Source organism: Felis catus, chromosome A3 (genome assembly GCF_018350175.1).
Source record: "Felis catus isolate Fca126 chromosome A3, F.catus_Fca126_mat1.0, whole genome shotgun sequence".
Classification (NCBI taxonomy): Eukaryota; Metazoa; Chordata; class Mammalia; order Carnivora; family Felidae; genus Felis; species Felis catus.
The window spans coordinates 74,013,394-74,038,447 of record NC_058370.1 but is presented as its reverse complement, the minus strand read 5'-3'; the positions used below and the strand labels follow the sequence as shown (position 1 = coordinate 74,038,447).

The 25,054-nt window shown below is 34.3% G+C and overlaps 1 protein-coding gene across 7 annotated transcripts in view; it reads left to right on the top strand.

Annotated features, from left to right (window-relative positions):
• The window catches only part of CCDC88A (coiled-coil domain containing 88A), a 143,091-nt gene that overhangs the window by 33,839 nt on the left and 84,198 nt on the right, over window positions 1-25,054 (top strand). For all 7 annotated transcript variants that reach the window (XM_045054233.1, XM_019827235.3, XM_019827234.3 and 4 more), the window contains exons 4-7: window positions 13,302-13,371; window positions 15,335-15,393; window positions 22,779-22,862; window positions 24,423-24,563. In XM_045054233.1, the coding sequence (XP_044910168.1) occupies window positions 13,302-13,371; window positions 15,335-15,393; window positions 22,779-22,862; window positions 24,423-24,563 (354 nt within the window). The remainder of the gene's footprint in view (window positions 1-13,301; window positions 13,372-15,334; window positions 15,394-22,778; window positions 22,863-24,422; window positions 24,564-25,054) is intronic.

Here is a 25,054-nt window from a genome sequence, read left to right as displayed (position 1 = left end):
CAAAAGGTATTATTTACCTAGAATATACTAAATGCTAATTATTATGTGTCAGATACTGGTTTATTTGCTGGAGATAGAGTAGAATTGACATAATCCATTTCTTATGCAATATTAAAGATACAAGCAAATACTTCATATTACCTAATTTTAAAAATAATTATTGTACTTTATGAAATGTTAAAACCAGTTCCCAGTTTCTGAGAGCTTGCATAGTGCAACACTTTGTTAGGCTACTTGAATTATGCCTTTGAAAAGTGTACTTTTTATTGTCCTTGTTTAAACTTAAATTAGATGCATAGTTCGTGGTTTAAATATGAGCATTTTCCAGGCTATCAGTACACCTCTACAAATCACCATAGGTGCATTACACAAATTTTGGTATGTTGTATTCTTTAAAATATTTATTTTTTGCATTTTCTCGTTTTGTGATTTCTTTTTCCACTTGAGGTATTTAGAAATACGCCTTTAGATTTCTGAATATAGGGTATTTTTCAAGCACTCTTTTTTGGTTTTGATTTTTGGTCAAAGAAAATTGGCTTTTGTGATACTGATTCTTTGACATTTGTTAATAATTACTTGGCTTGGCCTATTATGTTGTCACATTTTATTAAAGTTTGATGTGTGCTTCAGAAAGATAGGTATTCTCCAGTTTTTTGGGTGCAGAGTCAGAGCAAGCTTGTTTGTTAATTGCATTTTTCAAACTTACATAGCCTGATTAATTTTGTCTCTTGATCTATCAGTTATTGAGAAAGATGAGTTGGAATCTCTTATTATGATGATAGATGTGTCAAGTTTTCCTTTATACAGTTGAAAGCTGTATGATTGAATGCAAATGAGTTTTAAATGTTTAAATTATTATGGCGAATTGTACCATTTATAAGTGTTTCCTCATATTTTTTTCTACTGGTGTAAATGTTTTTTATCCTACTTCTTTTTTTTTTTTATAGGCCACTCTTGAAATTACACCTTCCATTCTTACCTAGCAAAAAAAGGCCAAAATTACTTGGTATTTTTACTCTTTTATGTAATAGTTCCATGATGTTAGAGTGCTTTAACTCCATTTATTTCCCTTTATGATCTTTAAGCTGTTCTTGTCTTGTGTTTTCTTTTTTAAAAACCCCATAAATTAGATACTGAAAGTATTAAAACCCCATAAATTTAAAAACCCCATGAATTAGATACTAAAAGTAGTGTTAAATAAATAGATTCAGTGTTCCTTTAGATCAAACTATGTGTTTTCCTCCCGCCCCCCCCCCCCACAAGGTTTTCTTTTGTACCTCAGAATTCTATTTGGTATTATTTTCTTACTGAAGTATATCTTTAAATATTTATTTAAAGAGGGCTTGTTGATGGTAAAGTTTCTCAATGTTTTATTTGTCCAAGAATGCCTTTATTTTACCCTTGTTCTTGAAAGATCATTTTATTGGGTATGCAATTTTTTAACAATTACTTTTCTCTCAGTGTTTTACAGATTTTATTCTTCTATCTCGGGATTCCTTTCAGTTCTAGAGATGTCAGCTATTAGTCTAATTTTTGTTCCTAGGTTAAACTTTATCTCCTGGTTGCTAATATTGTCTCTTCTCATGTCTCTTTCCTTTTATATTAGCCTGATATCCTTCAGGTATTTCTGTTACATGTTTATTAGTTTCTTACTCTATCCCCCATGTTCATTAAACTTTCTTTTACCTTATCAGTCTTGTACTGTATTCTGAGTATTTTTTTCAGGACTATCCCTCCAGTTTGCTAATTTTGCCTTTCATATGTGTCAGATGTTCTGTTTAACCCACTGATTAACTTTCGATTCAGTAATTACATCCTTCCTTTGTAGAAGTTCTGTTTGATTCTTTATATCTTTGCCTTTTCATGTTGTTATTAATAATTCTTTTAATTCCTTTATTTCTTCAGAAATTAAAAAAATTTTTCTATTTTAGATTTTATGCCTGATAATTCCAAAATCTGAAGTCAGATCCGTGGGGATCTGAACCTGCATTTTGTTTTCAGTTTGCTGTTTCTTATGGTGGTGGTGGCAACAGGGGCAATGGTGTGTGTGTGTGTGTAATTGTGACCTTATTTTGGGTGGGAGGGGATTTGTCTGTGGGAATACTTTGTGTCTGGGCCAAAGATGTATTGCTCCAGAGAGAATTTGTTTTATTTGTGCAACAATCCCAGAACCATTTTATTTTAAGCAGCTCTATACTTAGAAGCAGTACTTGTATACTATACAAAACTAGAAAAGATGACAAAATACAAACATACTTCTAATGCCTGGAGAGTACCTCTATTAGTGCCTGAGTATGTGGATTTCTGAATCTCTTTCTCTGCATTTGTGTGTATGTAAATTATGTGTTTACATTTTTTTTTTAAGCTGGTGCTACATTATTGCAAATCCTTAGGGAAATAACCCTCCTCAGTCTCTACCAAAGGCCAAGAAAAACAGCTTCTTTCTTGTCTTCCTTTGTAGGGTTCAGGTTTTTGTTTTGTTTGATCTTTTAACTGAGGTTTATCTTTTTATTTTCTTTTGAGCTCAGTCATTTTAAAAGAAATTTTTAAAAATTATCTAGCAATTTTGGATTCCTTCCTTTCTAATATCTAGTACTCCTTGTCAGAAATAAGTCTGTGCTAGATTTTTTATAAACTTTTGTTTATTATTTGCCAATATTTCAACTGTCATTTTCCTTCAGTTGATATGAGTAAGTTAGGTTTTATGATACATCTGTTTTGTCTTTTAATGTTGTTTGATATCAGTATTTTCAGATATGAAACAAATGACTAGATTAAGTGATACAGTGGCTTATTTTGACAGTCTTCAGTTTTGTTCTTTAAAACAATGCTGTGGGGCACCTGGGTGGCTCAGTTGGTTAAGTGTGTGACTTCAGCTCAGGTCATGATCTCACGGTCTGTGAGTTTGAGCCCCGCATCGGGCTCTGTGCTGGCAGCTCAGAGCCTGGAGCCTGCTTCTCATTCTGTGTCTCCCTCTCTCTCTGCCTCTCCCAACTCATGCTCTCTCTCTCAAAAATAAATAAAACTTGAAAAAAAATTAAAAAAAAACAATGCTGGATTTTTGGTTTTACACTATCTTTAGAGAGATGGAAGTTTGCCTTGAAACTTTCAATGAGACTCCTTGGAAGGCAAAGGGATTTCTGCATCAGAATCTTAAATCAGTTGTCAGTGCAACCTAATTCTGTATTGTATACCACTGCTTTTATTTTCTAAACAGCTTTATTTAGATGTACTTCATATACCGTATAATTAACCCATTAAAAATGTCCAATTCAGAGGTTTTTAGTATATTTAGAATAACCAATTTTAGAATAGCTTTGTCACTCCAGAAAGAAACCCTATATCTAAAAGCAGTTACTCCTATTTTCCCTGTCCTGCACACACATTTACCACCACCACCACCACCACTACCACCACCACCACTCCAGCATTAGGCAGTTGCTAAAATCTATTTTTGTCTCTGTATATTTGCCTGTTCTGGACATTTCATAAAAATGGAATTGTACAGTGTGTGGTCTTTTGTTACTGACTTCTTTTACCTAGCATAATGATTTCGAGGTTCATTCATGTTGTAGCATGAAGTAGTATTTCTTTTTTATTAAACTACTGCTGTCTTGTTCTTTGTCTTCCTCCTGCCTAAAGCTAAGTGTTGAAATTACCTTTTTATTAATCATGTTAATCTAACGATGTTGTAGTCACCAAGAAATTTGGGAAGGATAGAATTGTGAAATCCATCAGTTCAATAGTTTAAATAAGTGGTCCTCAATGGAGGGTGCTTTTATCCCCCAGGGGACATTTGGCAGTGATTAGAGACATTTTTGGTTCTTACACCTAGGAATACTACTAGTGTTTAGTGGGTAGAAGCCAGGAATACAGCTAAGTGTCTTATAGTGCGCAGCACAGTTTCCCAAAACTAAGAATTATCCAGCCCAAAATGTTAATAGTGCCAGAATTGAAAAGCCCAAATGTTTATCATGCCTGGTGATTTTATTATTAGTATTTTGACTTGTGTTGAGTTGACACCATTTTTTTTAGACACATCTGTAATATTTCATTAACATTTGCTGGATGACCACTTACATATTCTTTTCTTTTTATTAATCTGTTTGAATACCAATGGACTAACTTAGGGTTAGACATGAATGAATATCTTAACATTTTGTCAGTGTTGTTTCAGATACTTAAAACACAAAATATTACTGAAGATTGAAATTCTCCTTGTATTACTCCCTTGTGTTTTTCCTGTAGAGCCAGTTTACCAAACTATTTCTGCCATCAACCCAGTGCTTCATATTCTTAGATAAAATGTTTCCAAGACACTTCTAAACTTTTTTTTAAATGCTTATTTACCTTGAGAAAGAGATGGAGAGCAAGCAGGGAAGGGGCAGAGAGAGAGGGAGACAGAATCCCAAACTCCATGCTGTCAGCGCAGAGCCTGATGCGGGGCTTGATCCCATGGTCCATAAGATCATGTCCTGAACCAAGATCAGGAGTTGGACACTTAACTGACAGAGCCACCCAGGCGCCCCCAGGACAGTTCTAAAGTATCTTCAGGAATAGATCAACTGTCTTATTTACACAATTAATTGATTTGCTAATTTTATTTCCTCATATATGTAACCAAGACACACATGGCCTGGTTTAATATAAGACAGATTTCAAGTTAAAGTCTAAATCAGTGCAGTTTTTGTCACCTGTTAAATTACCTGTCTTTTGGAAAAATCAAAATTTTCCCTGAAATCTATTAAAACTACTAAAAATATTTATTTATATCTCATATGCTCCTCAGAAAAAGTATTGAGGTAAAATATTGTCATACATTATGGTGGGTCTGTTTCACAAAAGGAAAATGAATTTGGATATGCTAAAATTCATAAATGTGTGTCTCCAAATTTTTTTTAATGGGTTGGTAGGAATCAGGGTCATCTTGTAGAAATGGTTCCCAGGGAGAAAAGAAGATTGACAGAATACCCTGAAATGATTATTAGTGGAAGGAATTATTTCATTGAATCTTTTTAGTAATGATAGGTAAACTTAAGTGTCAGTATTACTCCTTTTTTTCATTTTAATGATTTGGAATATGTACAAGCTCAGTAAGAATTACAGTGTCATTCAGATTTCCTCTCTTTTCTGCTACGTGTTATTGAATGCTAAGGCATTGGGGCTACAGTGGTGAACACAACAAACCATGTCCCTCATCTCATGGAACTTAGCGGTTTTATTAGAGGGATAATAGACAAGTAAATGACTAAATAAAATACTTTTGATTGTGATAAATAAGTACAATGAGGGAGTAATAATAAGAGGTCTTGAGAGAAATAACTGGTGAGAATAGATTGTGAGAAGTTCATTGAACATGCACTTCTTCATGTTTAGTGGCAGTTAGACCTTTTCAGATAATCACTTGATCCATATATGGCAAGTATTTTTGTCTTGCAAATAAATATTTGAAATTTCCAAGTCAGAAATAAGTAAGCTATAACTATCATGTAAAATTACCTAGGCTCTTTGAATTTTTAAAAAGTGTTATTTTTATTCCTGTGAATGAATAGTGAACTTGATTATCAGAGACAGAGTTTGCTAGTAAAATCTTAGTCCATTTTTATAATTCTGTCAGCAGCAGTGTTTGTCTTGACTACTGTGCCTGCAGTTTAAATAAGTACTGAATGAAGCAAGGTGGTTCCTCAACTACCACTAAAATAATAAGCTGAATCATTTGAGGCTCAGAAAAAAAAGAATACTATTAGGAAATTTAAATTTATTGGGACGTTTTTGTATGGTTAATGTCGTTAATACTAAAAAGAAATGGTCTGGTACCATTAATCTAGTTGCCAGAGAAAGGTGGTACTTATTAAAGTTTTTGTTTAATATGTGTTATAATAGCCAATATTTGGATTATTAATAAAATATAGTAGCCAAGGAAATGAGACTCTTTGTTTTTTATACAACACATACTTGATATCGTATTTTTGACATTTTGGTCAGATGTTCTTCCCTTTTTTTTAAACAAGTTAAAAAAACTTTTTTGTTAATGTTTATTTATTTTGGAGAGAGAGAGAGACACAGAGCATGAGCGGGGGAGGGGCAGAGAGAGGGAGACACAGAATTTACATCAGGCTCCAGGCTCCAAGCTGTCAGCATAGAGCCGATGCGGGGCTTGAACCCACAAACTGCAAGATCATGACATGAGCCAAAGTCGGCCACCCAACAGCTAAGCCACCAAGGTGTCCGAAATGTTCTTTCCTTTTAATGCCATTCATTTACTTTTTTTTTTTATAGACTACTAAAATGTAAAATGTCTTAATTCTTTTCACTAGTAACACAGATAAAAATATAAATACAAATATTATAAATGTAATTATGTTTGAATTTTTAAAATAGATCGTGTCTTATTTTTTAAATATTTTTTATGTTTATTCATTAAAAAAATTTTTTTTAATGTTTTATTTATTTTTGACAGACAGAGCATGAGCTCTGGGGGGGGGGAGCAGAGAGAGAGGGAGACACAGAATCCGAAGCAGGCTCCAGCCTCTGAGCTGTCAGCACAGAGCCTGACACAGGGCTTGAACCCATGAACTGTGAAATCATGACCTGAGCCAAAGTCAGACACTTAACTGACTGAGCCACCTAGGTGCCCCTATATCATCAGTCTCAGAGAAGAGACTCTTATATTTTAGAAATCTTTGAAACTTATGTTTAGTACTATAGTAATGTGCAGTTTTAGTAACAGCATTTTGCTCAGTGTGTAATTCAGGAAAGGGATATGAGCCCAGACCTTTGCCAGAAGTATTGTTTAACTTATTGTGAAAGTAGTTTCTGGATAACTTCTAGGAAGAAGGAGAAGCCTAGTTTAAGTTATCTTTTTTTTCTTAAATGAGCTTAGATACATTTTTAAAGTTTATTTATGTTGAGAAAGAGAGAGTATGCACAAGCACAAGTGGGGTGGGGAAGAGAGAGAGGAAGAGAGAGCCCCAAGCAGGCTCAATGCTGTTAGTACAGAGCCCATCGTTGGGCTCAATCTCACAAAACACGAGATCATGACCTGGACTGAAATCAAGAGTTGGACACTTAACTGACGGAACCACCCAGGTACCCTGTAGTTCAAGTTATCTTTAAAGATTAACTAAATACTGTCTGTGTTGGCACAAACATGAAATAGCCTTTCTTACAGTGTTTTAGCAATATGAACTTTAATTCACGGAAGCTTGTGTGTATATCAATAAAGCTTTTAGATGGTCAACTAAAAATGTAGTTAATATACCACTTTTTATAGAAAAACTGTAAGTCAACAAAAAGTACTAGGAATAAAATTACTTGTACCTATCAGAGCACCTTTACTGTTATTTTCCTTTTAATGTAATCTCTGACAGTTCTTTCTTTTTTTCTTTTAATTTTCTTTTTTCTTTTTTAAAATTTGTATCCAAATTAGTTAGCATATAGTGCAACAGTGATTTCAGGAGTAGATTCCTTAGTGCCCCTTACCCATTTACCCCATCCTCCCTCCCATAGCCCCTCCAGTAACCCCCAGTTTGTTCTCCATATTTATGAGTCTCTTCTGTTTTGTCCCCCTCCCTGTTTTTATATTATTTTTGTTTCCCTTCCTTTATGTTCATCTGTTTTGTCTCTTAAAGTCCTCATATGAGTGAAGTCATATGATTTTTGTCTTTCTCTGACTAATTTCACTTAGCATAATACCCTCCAGTTCCATCCACGTAGTTGCAAATTTTGCCAGTTCATTCTTGTTTGGTCTTTTTATTAAGTATTGGTGTTCTCCAGGCTGTTTTCATACCAGGATAGAATTTCTCCCTGTTCTGTGAAACAACACAATCTCCAGTACGCCTTCTCATTCCCTGCTTTATTTTTATACTTAGCACTTATCATCAAAATCACTTACTTATTTTCTGTCTACCCCATGAGAGCACAGATTTTTGTTTACTGCTGTATTTCCATTTTCTAGAACAATGTCTGGCAGATAATAAACACACAGTAAATATTTGTTGAATGAATAACTGCCCTGGTTTTCTCAATTCTTTCAGTTATATTTCTAAAATTCTTTCTCTATACATTTTTTTATGTTTCTTACCACTTTTTTTTTAAAAAAATTCACATTTATTTATTTTTGAGAGACAGAGCATGAGTGAGGGAGGGAGAGAGAGAGGGAGACACAGAATCTGAAACAGGCTCCAGGTTCTCAGCTGTCAGCACAGAGCCCAATATGGGGCCCAAACCCATGAACCATAAGATCATGACCTGAGCCGAAGTCAGACAGTTAACCAACTGAGCCACCCAGGTGCCCCTTTTCTTGCCACTTTTCTAACAAAGTGAAGTATCTTCACTAATTCATATACGTATGTATTATCATCCTTAACTCTTCAATTAATCTGTTCCTCCTACTTAAAGTCATATTTATCTTGGGCTCAAATATGTATTATTTTTCCATTTCTTTAGCACCTTAATAATGAACATCTTTAGAACTAGGTGATGTCTGGGAAATCTGGGGATGATATTTAATAGAGTTTCAACAATAGCAATCAGGTTTTTTTAGTCTCTGATATCTTTTATGTTTTGTTTATTTTTCAGTGTTACTTGTAAGATTAGAATAGGGAAATAGGAATTTTTACAAATCTTCTGGATGCATAGAGCCAAATAGAGGTTTTAGAATAATTGGATTTTTAAAATTTGTGTAGTTTTTAGCTGCCTTGCCTAATATTATCACTTTCAGACATAACTAAATTAATACTTGGAAATAACGTAAAAGATAGATTTTTTCCCATTAACTAGTATTTCACAACGACCACTAAAAAAAAAAAAAACTTTATACTTTTGTTTTATTTCCTGCCCTTCCCAACAGAAGTCACATACACAGTAAGTCATGGAGCTGACATTTAAGCCTAGACATTCAGATTGTACTCTACCAGAGTATGCTGTACTAGGTATCAGATTCTGCTACACTAAAGTACATTTTCAGACACATGGAGTTAAGTTTGAATATAGCAGTTTTTTGTAGCAATTGCATCATCGAACTACTAGAGTTACATAGCATAAAAGTCAAACACATTAGGTTATTGATGATACCATACAGTGAAAGGATCAATGAGATTGCTTTTATCTTTTTGAACAGACAGAGTTACCATGAGGCATGGGATAACAGAGTAGGCAGGAGTGGGGAGCCAGCTGAGGAAGAGGGTGGAGGAGTGAGGTTGTGGACGTATTGAAGATTACTATTGGTCTGGACAGTTTCCTTATAACATTAAACCAACATGGAATGTTACATGGCAAAACAATATAATAAATTACCTTGAAAATCTAAGTTGATGTTTTCTGGTATGATTTATCAGTTTTCATGCATGTTATCCCAAAACAAGTGGTATAAATGAGAATTATCCTTTATCTTAAAACTGAGGTAAAGGTTTTTTCCTAATAACTCAGGATCTCTTAAAGTTTAATACCTCTTTAATAATACTGAATTTGAATGTTCTTTGTTCTTAGACTATCTCTGCTAAATGGGATAGAGACAGAACAGTGATTGCTTTTTTTTATGCATCTCATATTTATGATTTCTTTTAAATATATGTACAGGTAGTCTTTTTTTTTTTTAATGTTTATTATTTACTTTTGAGAGAGACAGAGCATGAGTGGGGGATGGGCAGAGAAAGGGAGACAGAATCCGAAGCAGGCTCCAGGCTCTGAGCTGTTAGCACAGACCCCAGTGTGGGACTTGAACCCATGATCTGTGAGAATATGACCTGAGCCGAAGTCGGACGCTCAACTGACTGAGCCCCCCAGGCGCCCCTGTGGGAAATAAATTTCTTTACAACATTCAGCCATCTCCAGGAATATGCCCGCCTCCTCAGTTATTCACGGCTTCATCGCGGATTGAAGAGGCAGAGGAGAGAATAGGTGAATTAGAAGATAAAATTATGGAAAAAGAGGAAGCTGAGAAAAAGATAAAAAAAATCCAGGAGTACAAAGGGAGAATTAGAGAACTAAGTGATGCAATCAAACAGAACAATATCTGTATCATAGGAATTCCAGAAGAAGAAGAAGAGAGAGAAAGGGGCTGAAGGTGTACTTGAACAAATCATAGCTGAGAACTTCCCTGATCTGGGGAAGGAAACAGGCATTGAAATCCAAGAGGCACAGAGAACTCCCTTCAGACATAACTTGAATTGATCTTCTGCATGACATATCATAATGAAACTGGCAAAATACAAGGATAAAGAGAGAATTCTGAAAGCACCTAGGGATAGATGGGCCTTAACATACAAAGGTAGACCGTAAGGGTAGTAGCAGACCTGTCTACTGAAACTTGGCAGGCCAGAAAGGAATGGCAGGAAATCTTCAATGTGATGAACAGAAAAAATACGCAGCCAAGAATCCTTTATCCAGCAAGTCTGTCATTCAGAATAGAAGGAGAGATAAAGGTTTTCCCAAACAAACAAAAACTGGAGGAATTCGTCCACTAAACCAGCCCTACAAGAGATCCTAAGGGGGATTCTGTGAGTGAAATGTTGCAAGGACCACAAAGTACCAGAGACACCACTACAAGCGTGAAACCTACAGATATCACAATGACTCTAAATCCATATCTTTCAATAATAACACTGAATGTAAATGGACTAATTGCTCCAACCAAAAGACATAAGGTATCAGAATGGATAAAAAAACAAGACCCATCTATTTGCTGTCTACAAGAGACTCATTTTAGACCTGAGGATGCCTTCAGATTGAAAGTGAGGGGATGGAGAACTGTCTATCATGCTACTGGAAATGAAAAGAAAGCTGCAGTAGCCATACTTATATCAGACTAACTAGACTTTAAATTAAAGGTCGTAACAAGAGATGAAGAAGGGCATTATATAATAATTACAGGGTGTATACATCAGGAAGAGCTAACAATTATAAATGTCTATGCACCAAATTTGGGATCCCCCAAATATATAAAACAGTTAATCACAAACATAAGCAACCTTATTGATAAGAATTGATAAGTCTCCTGGTAATTGCAGGAGACTTTAATACTTCACTTACAACAATGGATAGAATATCTAGACAGAGAATAAATAAAGAAACAAGGGCCCTGAATGATATATTGGATCAGATGGACTTGACAGATATTTAGAACTCTGCATCCCACAGCAACAGAATATACTTTCTTCTTGAGTGCACATGGAGCATTCTCCAAGATCACATACTGGGTCACAAAACAGCCCTTACGTAGTATAAAAAGAATTGAGATCATGCCATGCACACTTTCAGACCACAGTGCTATGAAACTTGAAATCAAGCACAGGAAAAAGTCTGGAAAACCTCCAAAAGCATGAAGGTTAAAGAACATCCTACTAAAGAATGAATGGGTCAACTAGGCAATTAGAGAAGAAATTAAAAAGTATATGGAGACAAATGAAAATGAAAATACAACAGTATGTCCATGTAGTCTTGATAATTTTGCTTCAAGGCAAGGAAACAAAGAATGATTCTTTAGGTCCATTTAGCTGTTACATACTTAGCTAATAGCATATTCTGTCCTGAGGTAACTTGCTTTGAACTGGAAATTTTATTTATTAAATAACCAGACTCAGTCTTTGGAGTAAGTGATTTTAGCACTTCTTGACACTTACTCTTAATTATTTATCTGACATGATACACATACTGAGTGTATACTTTTTCTTTAAATGTGTGCATGTTTTGGGGCACCTGGGTGGCTCAGTCATGCATCTAGCTTCAGCATAGGTCATGATCTCATAGTTCTGGGTTTGAGCCCCGTGTTGGGTTCTGCACTGACAGGAAGGAACTTGTTTGGGATTCTCTCTCTGCCCTTCACCCACTCACGTGTATGTTCGTGCTCTCTCTCTCTCAAAAATAAACAAACATTAAAAAAAATAACATGTATCCATGTTTTGGTAATAGTTTTTTAAAGAGCCAGTATATATAACACTGAAGAAAATGTTTTGAGTCTAATACATACCTATAAGGAATTATAGATAAAAGATGAATTCTAATGAACCTCTGGTACATGTTACACACTGGCTATGGGAAAATGCTTTATGGGATCTAGAATTACACATCTTTAAAAAGCAATACAAGTTAAATTTTCATGATATTTGCTCCCTCATCATAGTATTAAGTAAAGAGTGATTCAGAAAGAATTAAACACTTTTAAAAATGTATTCCTCAGTAACTGGTTATGTCTGAATATATAGTGAAAGCCAAATTATAAGGACATTCACAATTGTTTGTATAATTTTGCATAGATTGAGCAATGTCACGGGACAGCATTGAGCAATATCACGGGACACCTGTCGTCCTGTAGTCTTAATTCATTGCAGACCCTTTGTAGCATGTCATTATTAGTGATAGTAATGACAGACACATTGTGTTCCTTCATCTCCTCAAAACAAGGATAATAAAAATGGAAGATGCATAGTTGATGTATTAACTAAAATGAGTAATTTGAAAGCATTCAATTCTTCTGAATCATCCCGTAGTATCAGAATGTGTATATATTCTTGTCACGGACAATTTGAGAGAAATTGAACTAAAACATCTATTGTAGATAGAGGGGAGAAATAATGATTCACTGAGGAAGAGCTCACTTGCATGAAATGATCTTAAGACACGATTTTTAATGAAGTAACTAGTGTCCTTAATTTTTTTTAATGTTTATTTGTTTTTGAGAGAGAGAGACTGAGCATGAGTGGGGGAGGGGCAAAGAGAGAGGGAGACACAGAATCCGAAGCAGGCTCCAGCCTCTGAGCTGTCAGCACAGAGCCTGACATGGGGCTCAAACTCAAAAACCGTGAGATCATGACCTGAGTGGAAGTCGGACATTCAACTGACTGAGCCACCCAGGCGCTCCATAATTTCCTTAATTTTAATAGAGGTTTTTAATTCCCTTAAAGAGAAGTAACAAAAGACCAAAAAGAGTAATCATGCTTGATCTTTTATTGAGGAATATTATTTAATCATCTTTAAATCATCATCTAATACCTAAAACTCAGATTTCCAAATAGTCAATATTAGACCTGTTCACTTGGACACTTATTTTGTAGATATTTGATATGTTATTAAGTCTGGCTGATACTATAATTTTAGTGACTTAATTCATTAACTTAAAGTTACAAAAAGTTTAAGATCTTAGATGTCTTTTTAAGACCTTGGGTAAGTTTTTTCACCTTTTTGAAAGCTTTTTATTTGCAGTATAGCATATCCACAGAGAAGTGCACAAATCATAAGTTACAGCTTATTGACTAATTAATCAGCATTACCTGTATAACAACCATTGGGGTATCTTTTTACAGGAGACTTTGCAGCAATTGATCATGATGTCATTGCCAAATGTCTTAATCATTGGCAAAAATCCTTTTTCTGGTAAGTATTAAAATTAGCATAATGTGATAGTCTTAACTTTGCGTAATGCTATAATGCTTATCAAGATCTTGCTTATTTATATGAATACAATGGCTCTAGGTAAAATCAGAGGTGATATTCCATTTTATAAAGAGGCAATAAGCTTAGAATATTTGTAATGTGTAGGACGGAACAGACATTCATTTTACGTTAAGGCCAGTGTTGTTTTAACTCTACCACATTGATACTTTCCTGTAATTATTTTTAGTATCTCATTATAAACAATATAGAACATGATTAAAGGAACATAACCTTAGAAAAGAAGTGATTTTGAAATAATTTCTAGGTTTGTATTCATACATCTGCTCTCATTGCCAGAGCTGTTTGAATCTTAAGATTTTAGTGATTGATGTTGTAGTTTAAATTAAACTACTTCTAAATAGAAAGATGAGAAGCAGTTTTCTTAGGTCATTTAAATTATTTTTGTCAGAAATTTCTGCCCTTTGCCAGGTTTTAAATGTGACCTGTTCAGAGTTTTAATTTTTGAACAACTAGGGAAATTAGCAACTACTAACAAATTCAACAATGGACTTACTTTTTCAGGCTGTCTGTAATCCAACTCCAAGTATATCTTCTCCAAACCCCACCCTCCATTCTCATTCAAAACACAAATAAAGCTGAAATAAAAACTAAAATCAAGCAGCTGCTTTTCCTGAGGAAATTACCACTTAGGTGAGGTGAATCAGTTTAGACGGTCTTTAGAGATATTCTGGGATGTTTGACTATACAAATTAAAAAATGAAAAAAATTATATGTGAAATGGAATTATTTTCAGTTTCACATGCATTTAGTAATTACCTACCAAATTATAAAGACCAGGAATATAAAGAAAATGGTCTGTACTTTGCAGAATCTTGTGTTTTGGTGAGAGATGCACAGATGACTGGGAAACCATGTAATAATTAATACAAAATAGAGCTCTGTAAAAGTATTAAGGCATGTGAAATATGGAGCCGTTATTCTTATAGTTGGCAGATAAGAGAGGGTTGGGGACCACTGGTGGCTGGTTTGGTCAGGGAAGACTACACAGAGATGTTAGAGTGGTGTCTAGGATCGTGATTAGTAAGTAACTCACTAGAGGGATGGTGTAGGGAAGAAAGACAAGCAGAGAGAGTAACAGAAGTGAAGGCAGAGGAGTGTAGATGTGTATATATTTGGGGAACGGTGATCAGGTGTGGCTAAGAAAATAGATTGTTTCCTGGAGAGTAGGAGGAAATGTTTGAAAAGAAGGTTTGGACTTTATTATGGACAGATTGGCCTGATGGTGAAATTCTGCCCAAAGAAGTGACTTTTTTTTTTTTTTGTCAGATGTATATGTTTTGAGAAAATCTGAATTGAGTGCTGTTGCACAGCAAATGTACTATCCAGTTCTGTTACAGACCATTAATTTTATCCAGTTTATTATAAATGTTCATTTTTACCAGCCTGGCTTTAACATTTAGGGTTTGGATTCTCATGAGTCTACACAGTGTAAAGCCATTTAAATTTTATAGGTAGATGGATCATATATGTGTTTTAGAAAGAGAACATTAATAGACCTAAAAAGAAGCCAGACCTATGAGGAACCATTTTGACTGAATTTATGGCATGCCCCTATATCAGCTGTTCTTCATTTGGTATACTGGTGTGGTATAATAATTTATGGAAAACTAGTGGATTTATAATTAGCACACTTTATTGGATAGAGCATTGAAGCGCATTTTGTCTATACTGTAACCCTTCAAAATGGACATCCTTGGTCATTTCTTCTGCTGTTACCACACTGTGCACACAGAGCTGCTTTTTTGAATTCTTCACTATACTTGCAGACTTAATCCTTGGGTCAAGTTGCTGTGAATAGTAACTTAACAATGAATTCTACCAATGTAAGAAAGAGAGTGGAACTAAAGTGAAATGTAGTACTTAGCAATCATTTTTATTTCAGAACAAGGCACAGAAGAAGTTAAAAAGTTGCTTTTACTTTTACTGGGTTGTGCAGTTCAGGTAAGTTAAAATATTTCTTCATATTTTCATTTTAATAACTTCTTTATATATTTTTTCAGGCTGTAGTTTTTGAAAGACTTAAAGATGGGCTATTGCTTTTCAAAGTCTACATTAGGAACTTTTAAATAACTATAACCTAAGGACATTTTGAAGGAAAACACTCTGTTACTTCATTTCAAACTTTAGTTATATTATCAGCTAGCTGTATCATTTAAAAACTGTGTATATTTTTTTAATTCTGAGGCTTCCAGTGACCCCAGGTATTTCAAATTTTCTTAGGGGTACTCTTAAAAACTTCTCCCAAATATCCTTATGATTTATGTGTTTATGTATGTGTGCTACAGAAGAGAAAGGATTAGCAACAGAAAGAGGCAGAAATTATGAAAAACGTTATTTAGGAGTCTAGGTTATTATATTGCCCTTTTGATAACTGATTATAATGATAAGAGCAGGCTGTGGCTTATCGAAAGCCTACTTTCTTTCAGGTATGATTCTTTATATAGGTTTTCTTGTAATTTCTTTTTTCACACGAAGAGGTTGGTATTTAGGTCAGGTGATATGTAAGTTCCCCTAATGAAGACATTTGTGAGAGTAGGAAAAGAGAACTGTTAACAATTACGGTGGAACTGCATGTGTAAACTGGGACTGTACCTGACAAACCAAGATGGTTGCTCTAGATTCGTATTTCCAACAGGCCAGAGAGTTAAGATTAAACTCTTGTCTGACTTCAAAATGTATTTCTCTATGCTGATTTTTCCTTTAATCAGCCATTTTTTGGATGAGTGATTACAGTGTTAAACTATCTCAGTTATTTGTGGAATGAATTTATTTGTAAACAAATAAATATTGTGACCGTGAGTAAGTTTTTACATACATATGCCAGAAATTATATATCCGAGAAAGTGTGGTTTTTAGAGCTGATTGCTTGGGAGCTATATACTTACACATCGCATGTTATTTAAGTTTCATGCTGTGTAATATATAGGTGTTTACTTTATAATTGTCTAAATATTAAGCAAATACAGTGTTTATAGTCATTGCTATTCTAATTTGGTCGTCAGATCTAAATTAGAAACACAGCCTTAATTACTTTAAGCCTTAAATACTTTATTTGCTTTTAAAAATACCCACTACTGGGGCGCCTGGGTGGCTCAGTTGGGTAAGCGTCCGACTTCAGCTCAGGTCATGATCTCATGGTTTGTGAGTTCAAGCCCTGCATTGGGCTTTGTGCTGAGAGCTTAGGGCCTGGACCCTGCTTCGGATTCTGTGTCTCCCTTTCTCTCTGCCCCTCCCCTGCTTACACTCTGTGCATTCCTCCCTCAAAAATAAATAAACATGAAAAATTAAAAAAATAAAAAATAAAAAAAATACCCACTACTGATGAGCGTTATGTAAATTTAAGTAACATAGTGACAGCATAAATTTGGTTGTAACTCCTGGTTACTATTTGGTTATTGCTGGTTACCAAAATTGACAGGAGAAACAGAGCAGAACTAAGGACTTTTTATGAACAGTTTAGGGAAAGCCTAAATAAAATATTTAAAGAAACCATTATTACCATTTGTAAAAGCAATAAAAAAATACTATAAAATCTAAGCTGCTAACCCCTACCCTATTTTCTATGATTCTCTCGTATCCTATATTTAAGATAGAATTTAGATTTCATCCTGTAGGTATTTGGGAGCTGCTGATGCTAATGACATCAAATGGGTAACAATCAGAATCTCCCTGTCAGCCCCTTTAACTGCCTGTATGAACAGTGTGAAATCTTTGTGGATACTGAAGAGCCAAAATGTACTTCAGGTGAAGAAACTGTTGACAAAGCTAAATAGCCAACACGTATTGTTTAAACACTGTCTAAAATATAATCTGAATTACAGAAAATCTATTCCTGTGTAATTCAACAGGTTAAAAGTCTGACATTTAATGTTATAACTTGCATAAATATGTTTTTCCACATCAGGATTAGTTTTTTGTTATACTTGTGATTCATAGGTAGAAATAGCAAGTTAAAGTTTGCTGATATGATACTAAAGTTCAAGAATTGAGTGAGCCACAAGTTTTAAAAGATGCTGTATTCATAAAAAGAAATAGAAATGGAAAGAAGCATAAGAAAATTGGAAAACATTAAGACTTTTTTATCTTCAGTTATACATAAATATAAACCACAGGAATAACTGAATACAAAGAAGACTTTTCAAGGCCAGGGCTTATATATTTTCATTATTGACTAATTAAACCAGTCCAGTTCCACAGGATCTTGTTCAGTGGGTAACAAATCTTCTAAACCAGTTCTGAGTATTAGCTAAAATTTTTATGGACACATAGCTCTGCATCTGAGCCATGAGATAGTTGAGAGAAGATTCCCAATTTCTTTCTTCAAAGACCATGTAAAATTCAGCAGAACTTAGGTTTATATTAGTGCTGGCTCTTCAGTCTCCAAAAATATTATTTGTTTTGGACTTTCACCAGTTTGCATAGTATTGAAAGTAACTGAGTGTCAAGTGTGATTGGAATTAAAATTTTGATCTTTATGTGTGCCCTCATAAGCAATTACAAGACTCATATTTGATTCAGAAAACTGTTTTTGAACTTGCTCAGCTTGAGGGCTACACTCTGATGTTTTTCTACCAGTTATCTGTAAACCATCTTAAAAATTAACATTTTAGAACATTAATTATTCCATTACATTTGGGGAAATAATACATAGCTTCTAGTTGAGGCATTTATTTTTCTGAGAATACATGAAAATAGCAAATGTAGCTTAATATAAAGAGGGAATTTTTTTGCTGAAACTGTTTTTTTTTTTGTCATGGGAAAATTTATACCTAACATAAAATTCACTATTTTACTAAATTTTTAAATACAGTTCATTAGCATTAAGTACATTCACATTGTTGTGCAGCCATCACCACTACCCATCTCAGAACTTTTCTCATCTTCCAAAACTGCAACTCTATACCTGTTAAACAGTAATTCCCTATATCTCTTTTACCTCCAACCCCCGGCAACCACCATTCCACCTTGTCTTTATGAATTTGACTAATCTGGGACATCACATAAGTGGAATCATACAGTATTTGTCCTTCTATAACTGATTTACTTCACTTAGCGTAATGTCTTTAAGGTTCATCCATGTTGTAGCATGTGTCAGAGTGTCTTTCCTTGTATGACTACGTAATATGCCATTGTATGTATATACTACATTTTGTTCATCCATCCATTGATGGACACTTGGGTTGCTTCCACTTTTTGGCTATTGTGAATTATACTATTGTAAATATGGGTATACAAATAGCTGTTTGAGTCACTGCTTTCCGTTTTTTTGGTGTCTATCCAGAAGTGGAACTGCTAGATCATATATGGTAGGTCTGTTTTTAACTTTTTTAGGACCTGCCATATTGTTTTCCATAGTGTCTGTACCATTTTACATTCCCACCAACAGTATATAGAGTTCCAGTTTCTCCATATCCTCGCCATCATTGATTATTTTCTATTTGGGGTTGTGGGAGAACCATTCTTTAAAGAGGGAATTTTAATTTTTCTATTTTTATTTATTTTACATGGCTTATTTTGGTTTTACTTTTGATGGAACTATGATCTCTATTCTCTATTCAGTCATTAGTGTTCTTATTCTTACTGAAAACATTGTCATGTGTTCCTCATTTTACTGTTTTATTGTTCAGTAGCTTGTTTTGGGTACTCTTTCCTTATTTTTGTATGATTTTTAAACATAAACCTGTTTTCTTTAATAAGAGAAAGCACTGAGAGTACTAAGTAAAAATATAAGGAATTTGAGGAATATTAAGAGATGATACTCTGGTGAAAGATACAGAACTTTAGGGTTAATGCAGTTCTCCCCACCAGGCCTCCAACTTCCTACCCACATAACTTTTCTGCTCTTTTCCTATATCCCAGCTTCCCAGATATTCTTAGAATATCATGGTAATCTGCTGACTTAAGTATCAGTTGCTATTATAGAGTTAGAAATAACTTTAGTGCCCATAACACATTCAAAACTTTATATAAAGATAAAAGAGAGCTTCATTTTAAGTGGAAAAAAACAATTTGTAATGATTATTTAGTCTTCTTCACAAGAGTCTTCATAGCTGGAAGTAAAATTATTTATAGGCCTATTTTTAACACCATACTTTTTTTTTTAATGTATATTCATTTGAGATACAGAAGGAGAGAGAGAGAGAGATTGAGAGAGAGAGAGAGAGAGAGAGAGAGAGAGAGAGAGAGAGCGCATGAGGGGCGGAGATAAGGAGACATAAAAACTGAAGCAGGCTCCAGGCTCTGAGCTGTCAGCACAGAGCCAAATGCAGGGCTTTAACTCAAGAACCACGAGATCATGACCTGAGCCAAAGCTGGACGCTTAACCAATAGGAGCCCCAACACCATACTTCTTTATTTATGCTCTGGAACTAGGCTGTCAATACAGTAGCCACTGTGAGCCACATGTGGGTATTTAAATTAAAATCAATTACTATTAAATAAAATGAAATTTTCTTTTTAAAAAAAATTTGTAATGTTTATTTTTGACAGAGAGAAACAGCATGAGTGGGGGAGGGGAAGAGTGTGAGAGAGACAGAATCCTAAGGAGTCTCCAGGCTCTGAGCTGTCAGCACAGAGCCCAATACAGGGTTCAAACTCACAAACCGTGAGATCATGACCTGAGCCTAAATCGGACACTTAACCAACTTAACCAACCACCCAGCCTCCCCTAAAATGAAAATTTCAATTTCTTAGTTGCATTAGCTACATTTTGGTATTTAGTAGCTGTATACCTGTATTGGACAGGTATATTGGACAGCTGTATTACTGTATTGGACAACACTTAAAATAAAACTTTGGTCTGATAATTGAACTTCAGAGTTGTATCTTCTCTCATTCTCTTTTCCATCTTGATAGTCTATCCCTCAAGATCCTACAACCTTCATTCTGCATTCTTTAAAAAAGCCTAACCTATTTATGAAGCATATTTGGAATTCTTGAAACTTATAGAGTTTGGATAAAGATGAGATTTAGTAGAAACTGTGGGTATTTTAAGAGTAAAAGAAGAAATCTCATTGATTTGTGTTGAGACTGTGTTAAACGATGAGCTCTTAAAGATAGTATAAATAAGGGGCGCCTGGGTGGCTCAGTCGGTTAAGCGTCCGACTTCGGCTCAGGTCACGATCTCACTGTCCATGAGTTCGAGCCCCACGTCGGGCTCTGTGCTGACAGCTCAGAGCCTGGAGCCTGTTTCGGATTCTGTGTCTCCCTCTCTCTCTGACCCTCCCCCGTTCATGCTCTGTCTCTCCCTGTCTCAAAAATAAATAAACGTTAAAAAAAAAAATTAAAAAAAAAAGATAGTATAAATAAAGAAATAATGGCTATAGGGCTTAGAAAAGGGAGGTATATGTGTTGAAGGCAGACAAAGATATGGCAGTTGAAATCGGGGGACCTTTCAGTGAGTCATAGTTATCATAACCCTGCCAATTTTATATGATCATTCGCTCAAAAACTATGTATAGGTCAACATCTTTGGAAGCATTAAATTTAAAAATTGGGCATATTGTAACTAAAAAGGTAGTTAATATATACCACAGATGTACTATCAGAAAGTTATTCTTTTTTTTTTTAATTTTTTTTTTCAACGTTTATTTATTTTTGGGACAGAGAGAGACAGAGCATGAACGGGGGAGGGGCACAGAGAGAGGGAGACACAGAATCAGAAACAGGCTCCAGGCTCTGAGCCATCAGCCCAGAGCCTGACGCAGGGCTCAGACTCACAGACGGCGAGATCGTGACCTGGCTGAAGTCGGACGCTTAACCGACTGCACCACCCAGGCGCCCCATGAAAGTTATTCTTAATTGTCACTAGACCTATCACATACTATTTACTAGATAAAAAAATCTTATTTTTAAATTGACTAGTTTTAATCCCAGTCCCCCAAAACTCTGATTTCCTAGTCACAGCTAGAAATTGTACATTCTCGGGAATTTAATTTTAAAGTTTATTTATTAATTTTTGGCAGAGACTGTGCAAGTGAGTACATGTGTAAGGTGGGGGGGCACAGAGAGAGGGAGAGAGAGAATCCCAAACATCTCCATGCTGTCAGCACAGAGCCTTTGATCTCACAAACTGTAAGATCATGGCCTGAGCTGAAATCAAGAGTCAGATGCTTAACCTGCCGAGCCAACTGTCACCCCATAATTTTAATATTATTATGTCATTCTAATAATTTTGTTTTTATAGGACACAGAACTTTTTGCACTGATGGGAATGTGTTAAGTTAAATTGTAGGCAATGGAAGTATAATGTTACAATTTGATATAATAAATACGTAGAGTGTAAATCATAACCTTGCTAAGTTTCTTAATGATGTAAGAACCAATTTTTCTTTTTGTGAGTCTATTCTCTTCACTAGTAGTTTGGTAATTGGCCCAGGAGATGCAGCTTAAGCTAGACAAGGCAGTGCTTTCTATTTTGTATGCACTTCTCATTTGGTAGCTGCAAGAATACATTTATACTAGCAGTTGGATTGTAGTTTAAGAGATGTAGACCCAGGAGGCAGAAATACTAAGATGCATGTTAAACTGTTACTTAGTACTGAGAAAGAAAAAGATTAGATTTACATAATAATATTTTTAGTTTATATAAAGATTTTTTTAAAGTTACACAATAAATAATTGCTGCATTTATTCCACTTGATACATATATATATATATATATATATATATATATATATATATATATATTCTTAAATTTTGTCCCTGGTAACTTTATGTTATTGTAGAAACAAATCAAATATTTATTGTACTACCTTATAAATGTTGAACTGGGCCACAAAAGTAGGTTTCTTTTATTAAGATTGATAGGATGAAGATGTGAGAATGGATTGTAAGCTTGAAGTAAAAATTGCTTACAGTTTTTTTTTTTTCCAAGAAGAAAGGCTGTTTTGTTTGATGATAGCCAAAGACTGACTGAGCTTTTTGGCTGTATTCCGAATTCTGCCACTGACTCACTGTGTTTTTTGGCAAGTAACTTATCCTCCCTGAAACAAGTTCTTGATTCTTTACTTTTCTGTTTGTAAAGTTAGCATAATAATATTGTACTGACCTCACATGGGTTGTGTAATGGTTTCCCGCTTTAGAACTTTACAGCATAAAAATAGTATGGGTTTTCAGTGCCATGCTTTTTAAATAAATATTTCTAAATTGTTATCTTTTTGTTAAGTGAGTATATTAGACCATTTAAATGCAAAACCAACAAAACCCTCATTGTAGTGTTCAAAACATAACCAAACTTTCTGGCCCATTGAGTTTTTAGTTATTTACAACATATTAAGGACTATATCCCATAAAATGTGAATGATTGTTTTATTCATTTCTTTTAGTGTCAGAAAAAAGAAGAATTTATTGAAAGAATTCAAGGTTTAGATTTTGATACAAAAGCAGCAGTTGCCGCACATATTCAAGAGGTAATAACCTATATACGGTTTTTATATACTAATTTTTATAAAGCTTGTGGTGTGTTTATATGTCCCCAAAGACTTGAAGTCCTATGATGAGCAAGAACAAATCAAAGTCAGATTTAGATGAACTCTGCTATTAGACAAAGTGTCTTCTCTTTAGAGATAGTTTCTTAAATGAATCCTCATGGCACAGTGCTAACTAACTACAATGTACTATTGCCTTTATCCATAGGGACATTAGGTAGAAAGTGTCTGAGGAATGAAGTGTATGTCTTTGTTAGACAGCACAGAATGAACAGTACATAGTAAATAGAAGCAGCAGAAAATGGATCACTGCCTGTAATTCAAAACTAATGTGAAGTAAGATGATAACCCGAGTACTAAGTCATTCCAGTGATTTTCTTTTGAATGAATGGACACAGTATAATTTTTATTGAAGATGTTACTTGAATTATAACACATTAGTCATTTTAACATCTATATAAGAACTCAAATCTAGGACATATTGTGCAATATTAAGTAATTGATACAGTTAACAGATGGATTTTAATTTCTGCATCTATCTAGTCTTGAGCTTTTAATCTTGTGTACTTAAGAGGACTTTTTAGAACTAGATCATGTTAAATTTTACATGTTGATTAGAGAACTAAGATAATAGAGAGAATTTTTAAATAGTAAAAATTAATAGTGTTTAAAATAATTCTCTATTTGAATAACCTGTGTTCTGTATATCATCTTTTCTCTTTGTTAGCGTTCATAGAGCCCAGCCTTCTTGTCAGTAATAATGTTGTCAACAGTAAGCATATTAGTACTCCACAAGATACCAGGGTTTTTGTTTTTGTTTTGTTTTTTTGGAAGTTTCCCCTTATATTTATTTGTTTGTTTATGCTAGCTTTGTAGTTTGTATTTTATTTTGAATAAATGCTAAGTATTGCAAGTTACTAAATTTGCCATCATTCTTGAAAGTGTTTTTTTTTATTATTATTATTTTTGTGGTTTCTTGTGAAAGTTAAAGCAGAATATCAGAATCACAGTGAGAAATGGAAAGCAAGAAATAAGTATTTCATTTATATAGCTTTTCCATTTTTAAAAAATCTTTATGTTGGTAGCCCTTTTCTCCTAAGGTTCTGGGACAGTGTCATCTACAGAATCTGTAAAGAAAAGCTTTTCAAGTATAAAAGTGCAATAACATATATCCTACAAGATTAAAAAACTTTTGCTTTTGAATCCAGCACAATTTAGTCTTACCTAAAGAAAAATTCATTGATTTTGTTAAAGCAGTTATCAAAGATGTCAATATTACCTTCCCCTAGTAATGCCTGAATTAAATGTTTTGCTTTTTAGCTGACAGGAAAACAAATATAAATTTTTTATTTAAAGATTATATTTAGTAAAAGTAATTCTTAGGATTAGCCTTTTTACCAGGTCTTCTTTAGGCATCATATTTGCTTCTCATTTTTATGATATGGACTGTATGATATTTAAGCTAATATTGCAGTAAAGTGAAACCAATTTTTAAGTATTAGCCATTTAGAAAAATTGCTGATTTTGATTTCTTTCCTAAAGGTAACCCATAATCAGGAAAATGTGTTTGATCTGCAATGGATGGAAGTGACTGATATGTCTCAGGAGGAAATAGAGCCACTCTTGAAAAATATGGCATTACATCTAAAAAGACTTATAGATGAAAGAGATGAACATTCAGAGGTTTGTAAATTCCTTTCAGAATATTGTGAAGGTTTGCTTCCCAGAAAAGGCAATTTCAGAGGGTTTTCAAATTGATACTCTGTTTCTTAGGGACAGGTAATAAAGTACTTTATGTCTTTATTTTTTGCAACACAGGAACAAAAAAGGATATTTAAGAGCCCCAAATCACCAGTAAAGAGATTGCAATTAGATATTCTTTTTTCCATTCTTTTAAATTATTATTCTGATTTTGTTCCTTTGTGTTTTTTTAAGTCCTCTCCATAGCTCTGGCAACAGTACAATAGTGTGAAACTGAAAATACTGTTGATGCAAATGGAAAAATCATTGCCTCGAAGCATGAGAATTTGCTTAAGGTTAATTTCTTACTTTTATTGCCACATTTTGAGGTTGGAAAAATAAGTGTTAATAAATGGAGAATAACAGGTGTTCTAAATAAAATGTCTCACAAAAGTTCTCAAATTTTGTAGTCAGTAAATGAGGTGTGATTTTAA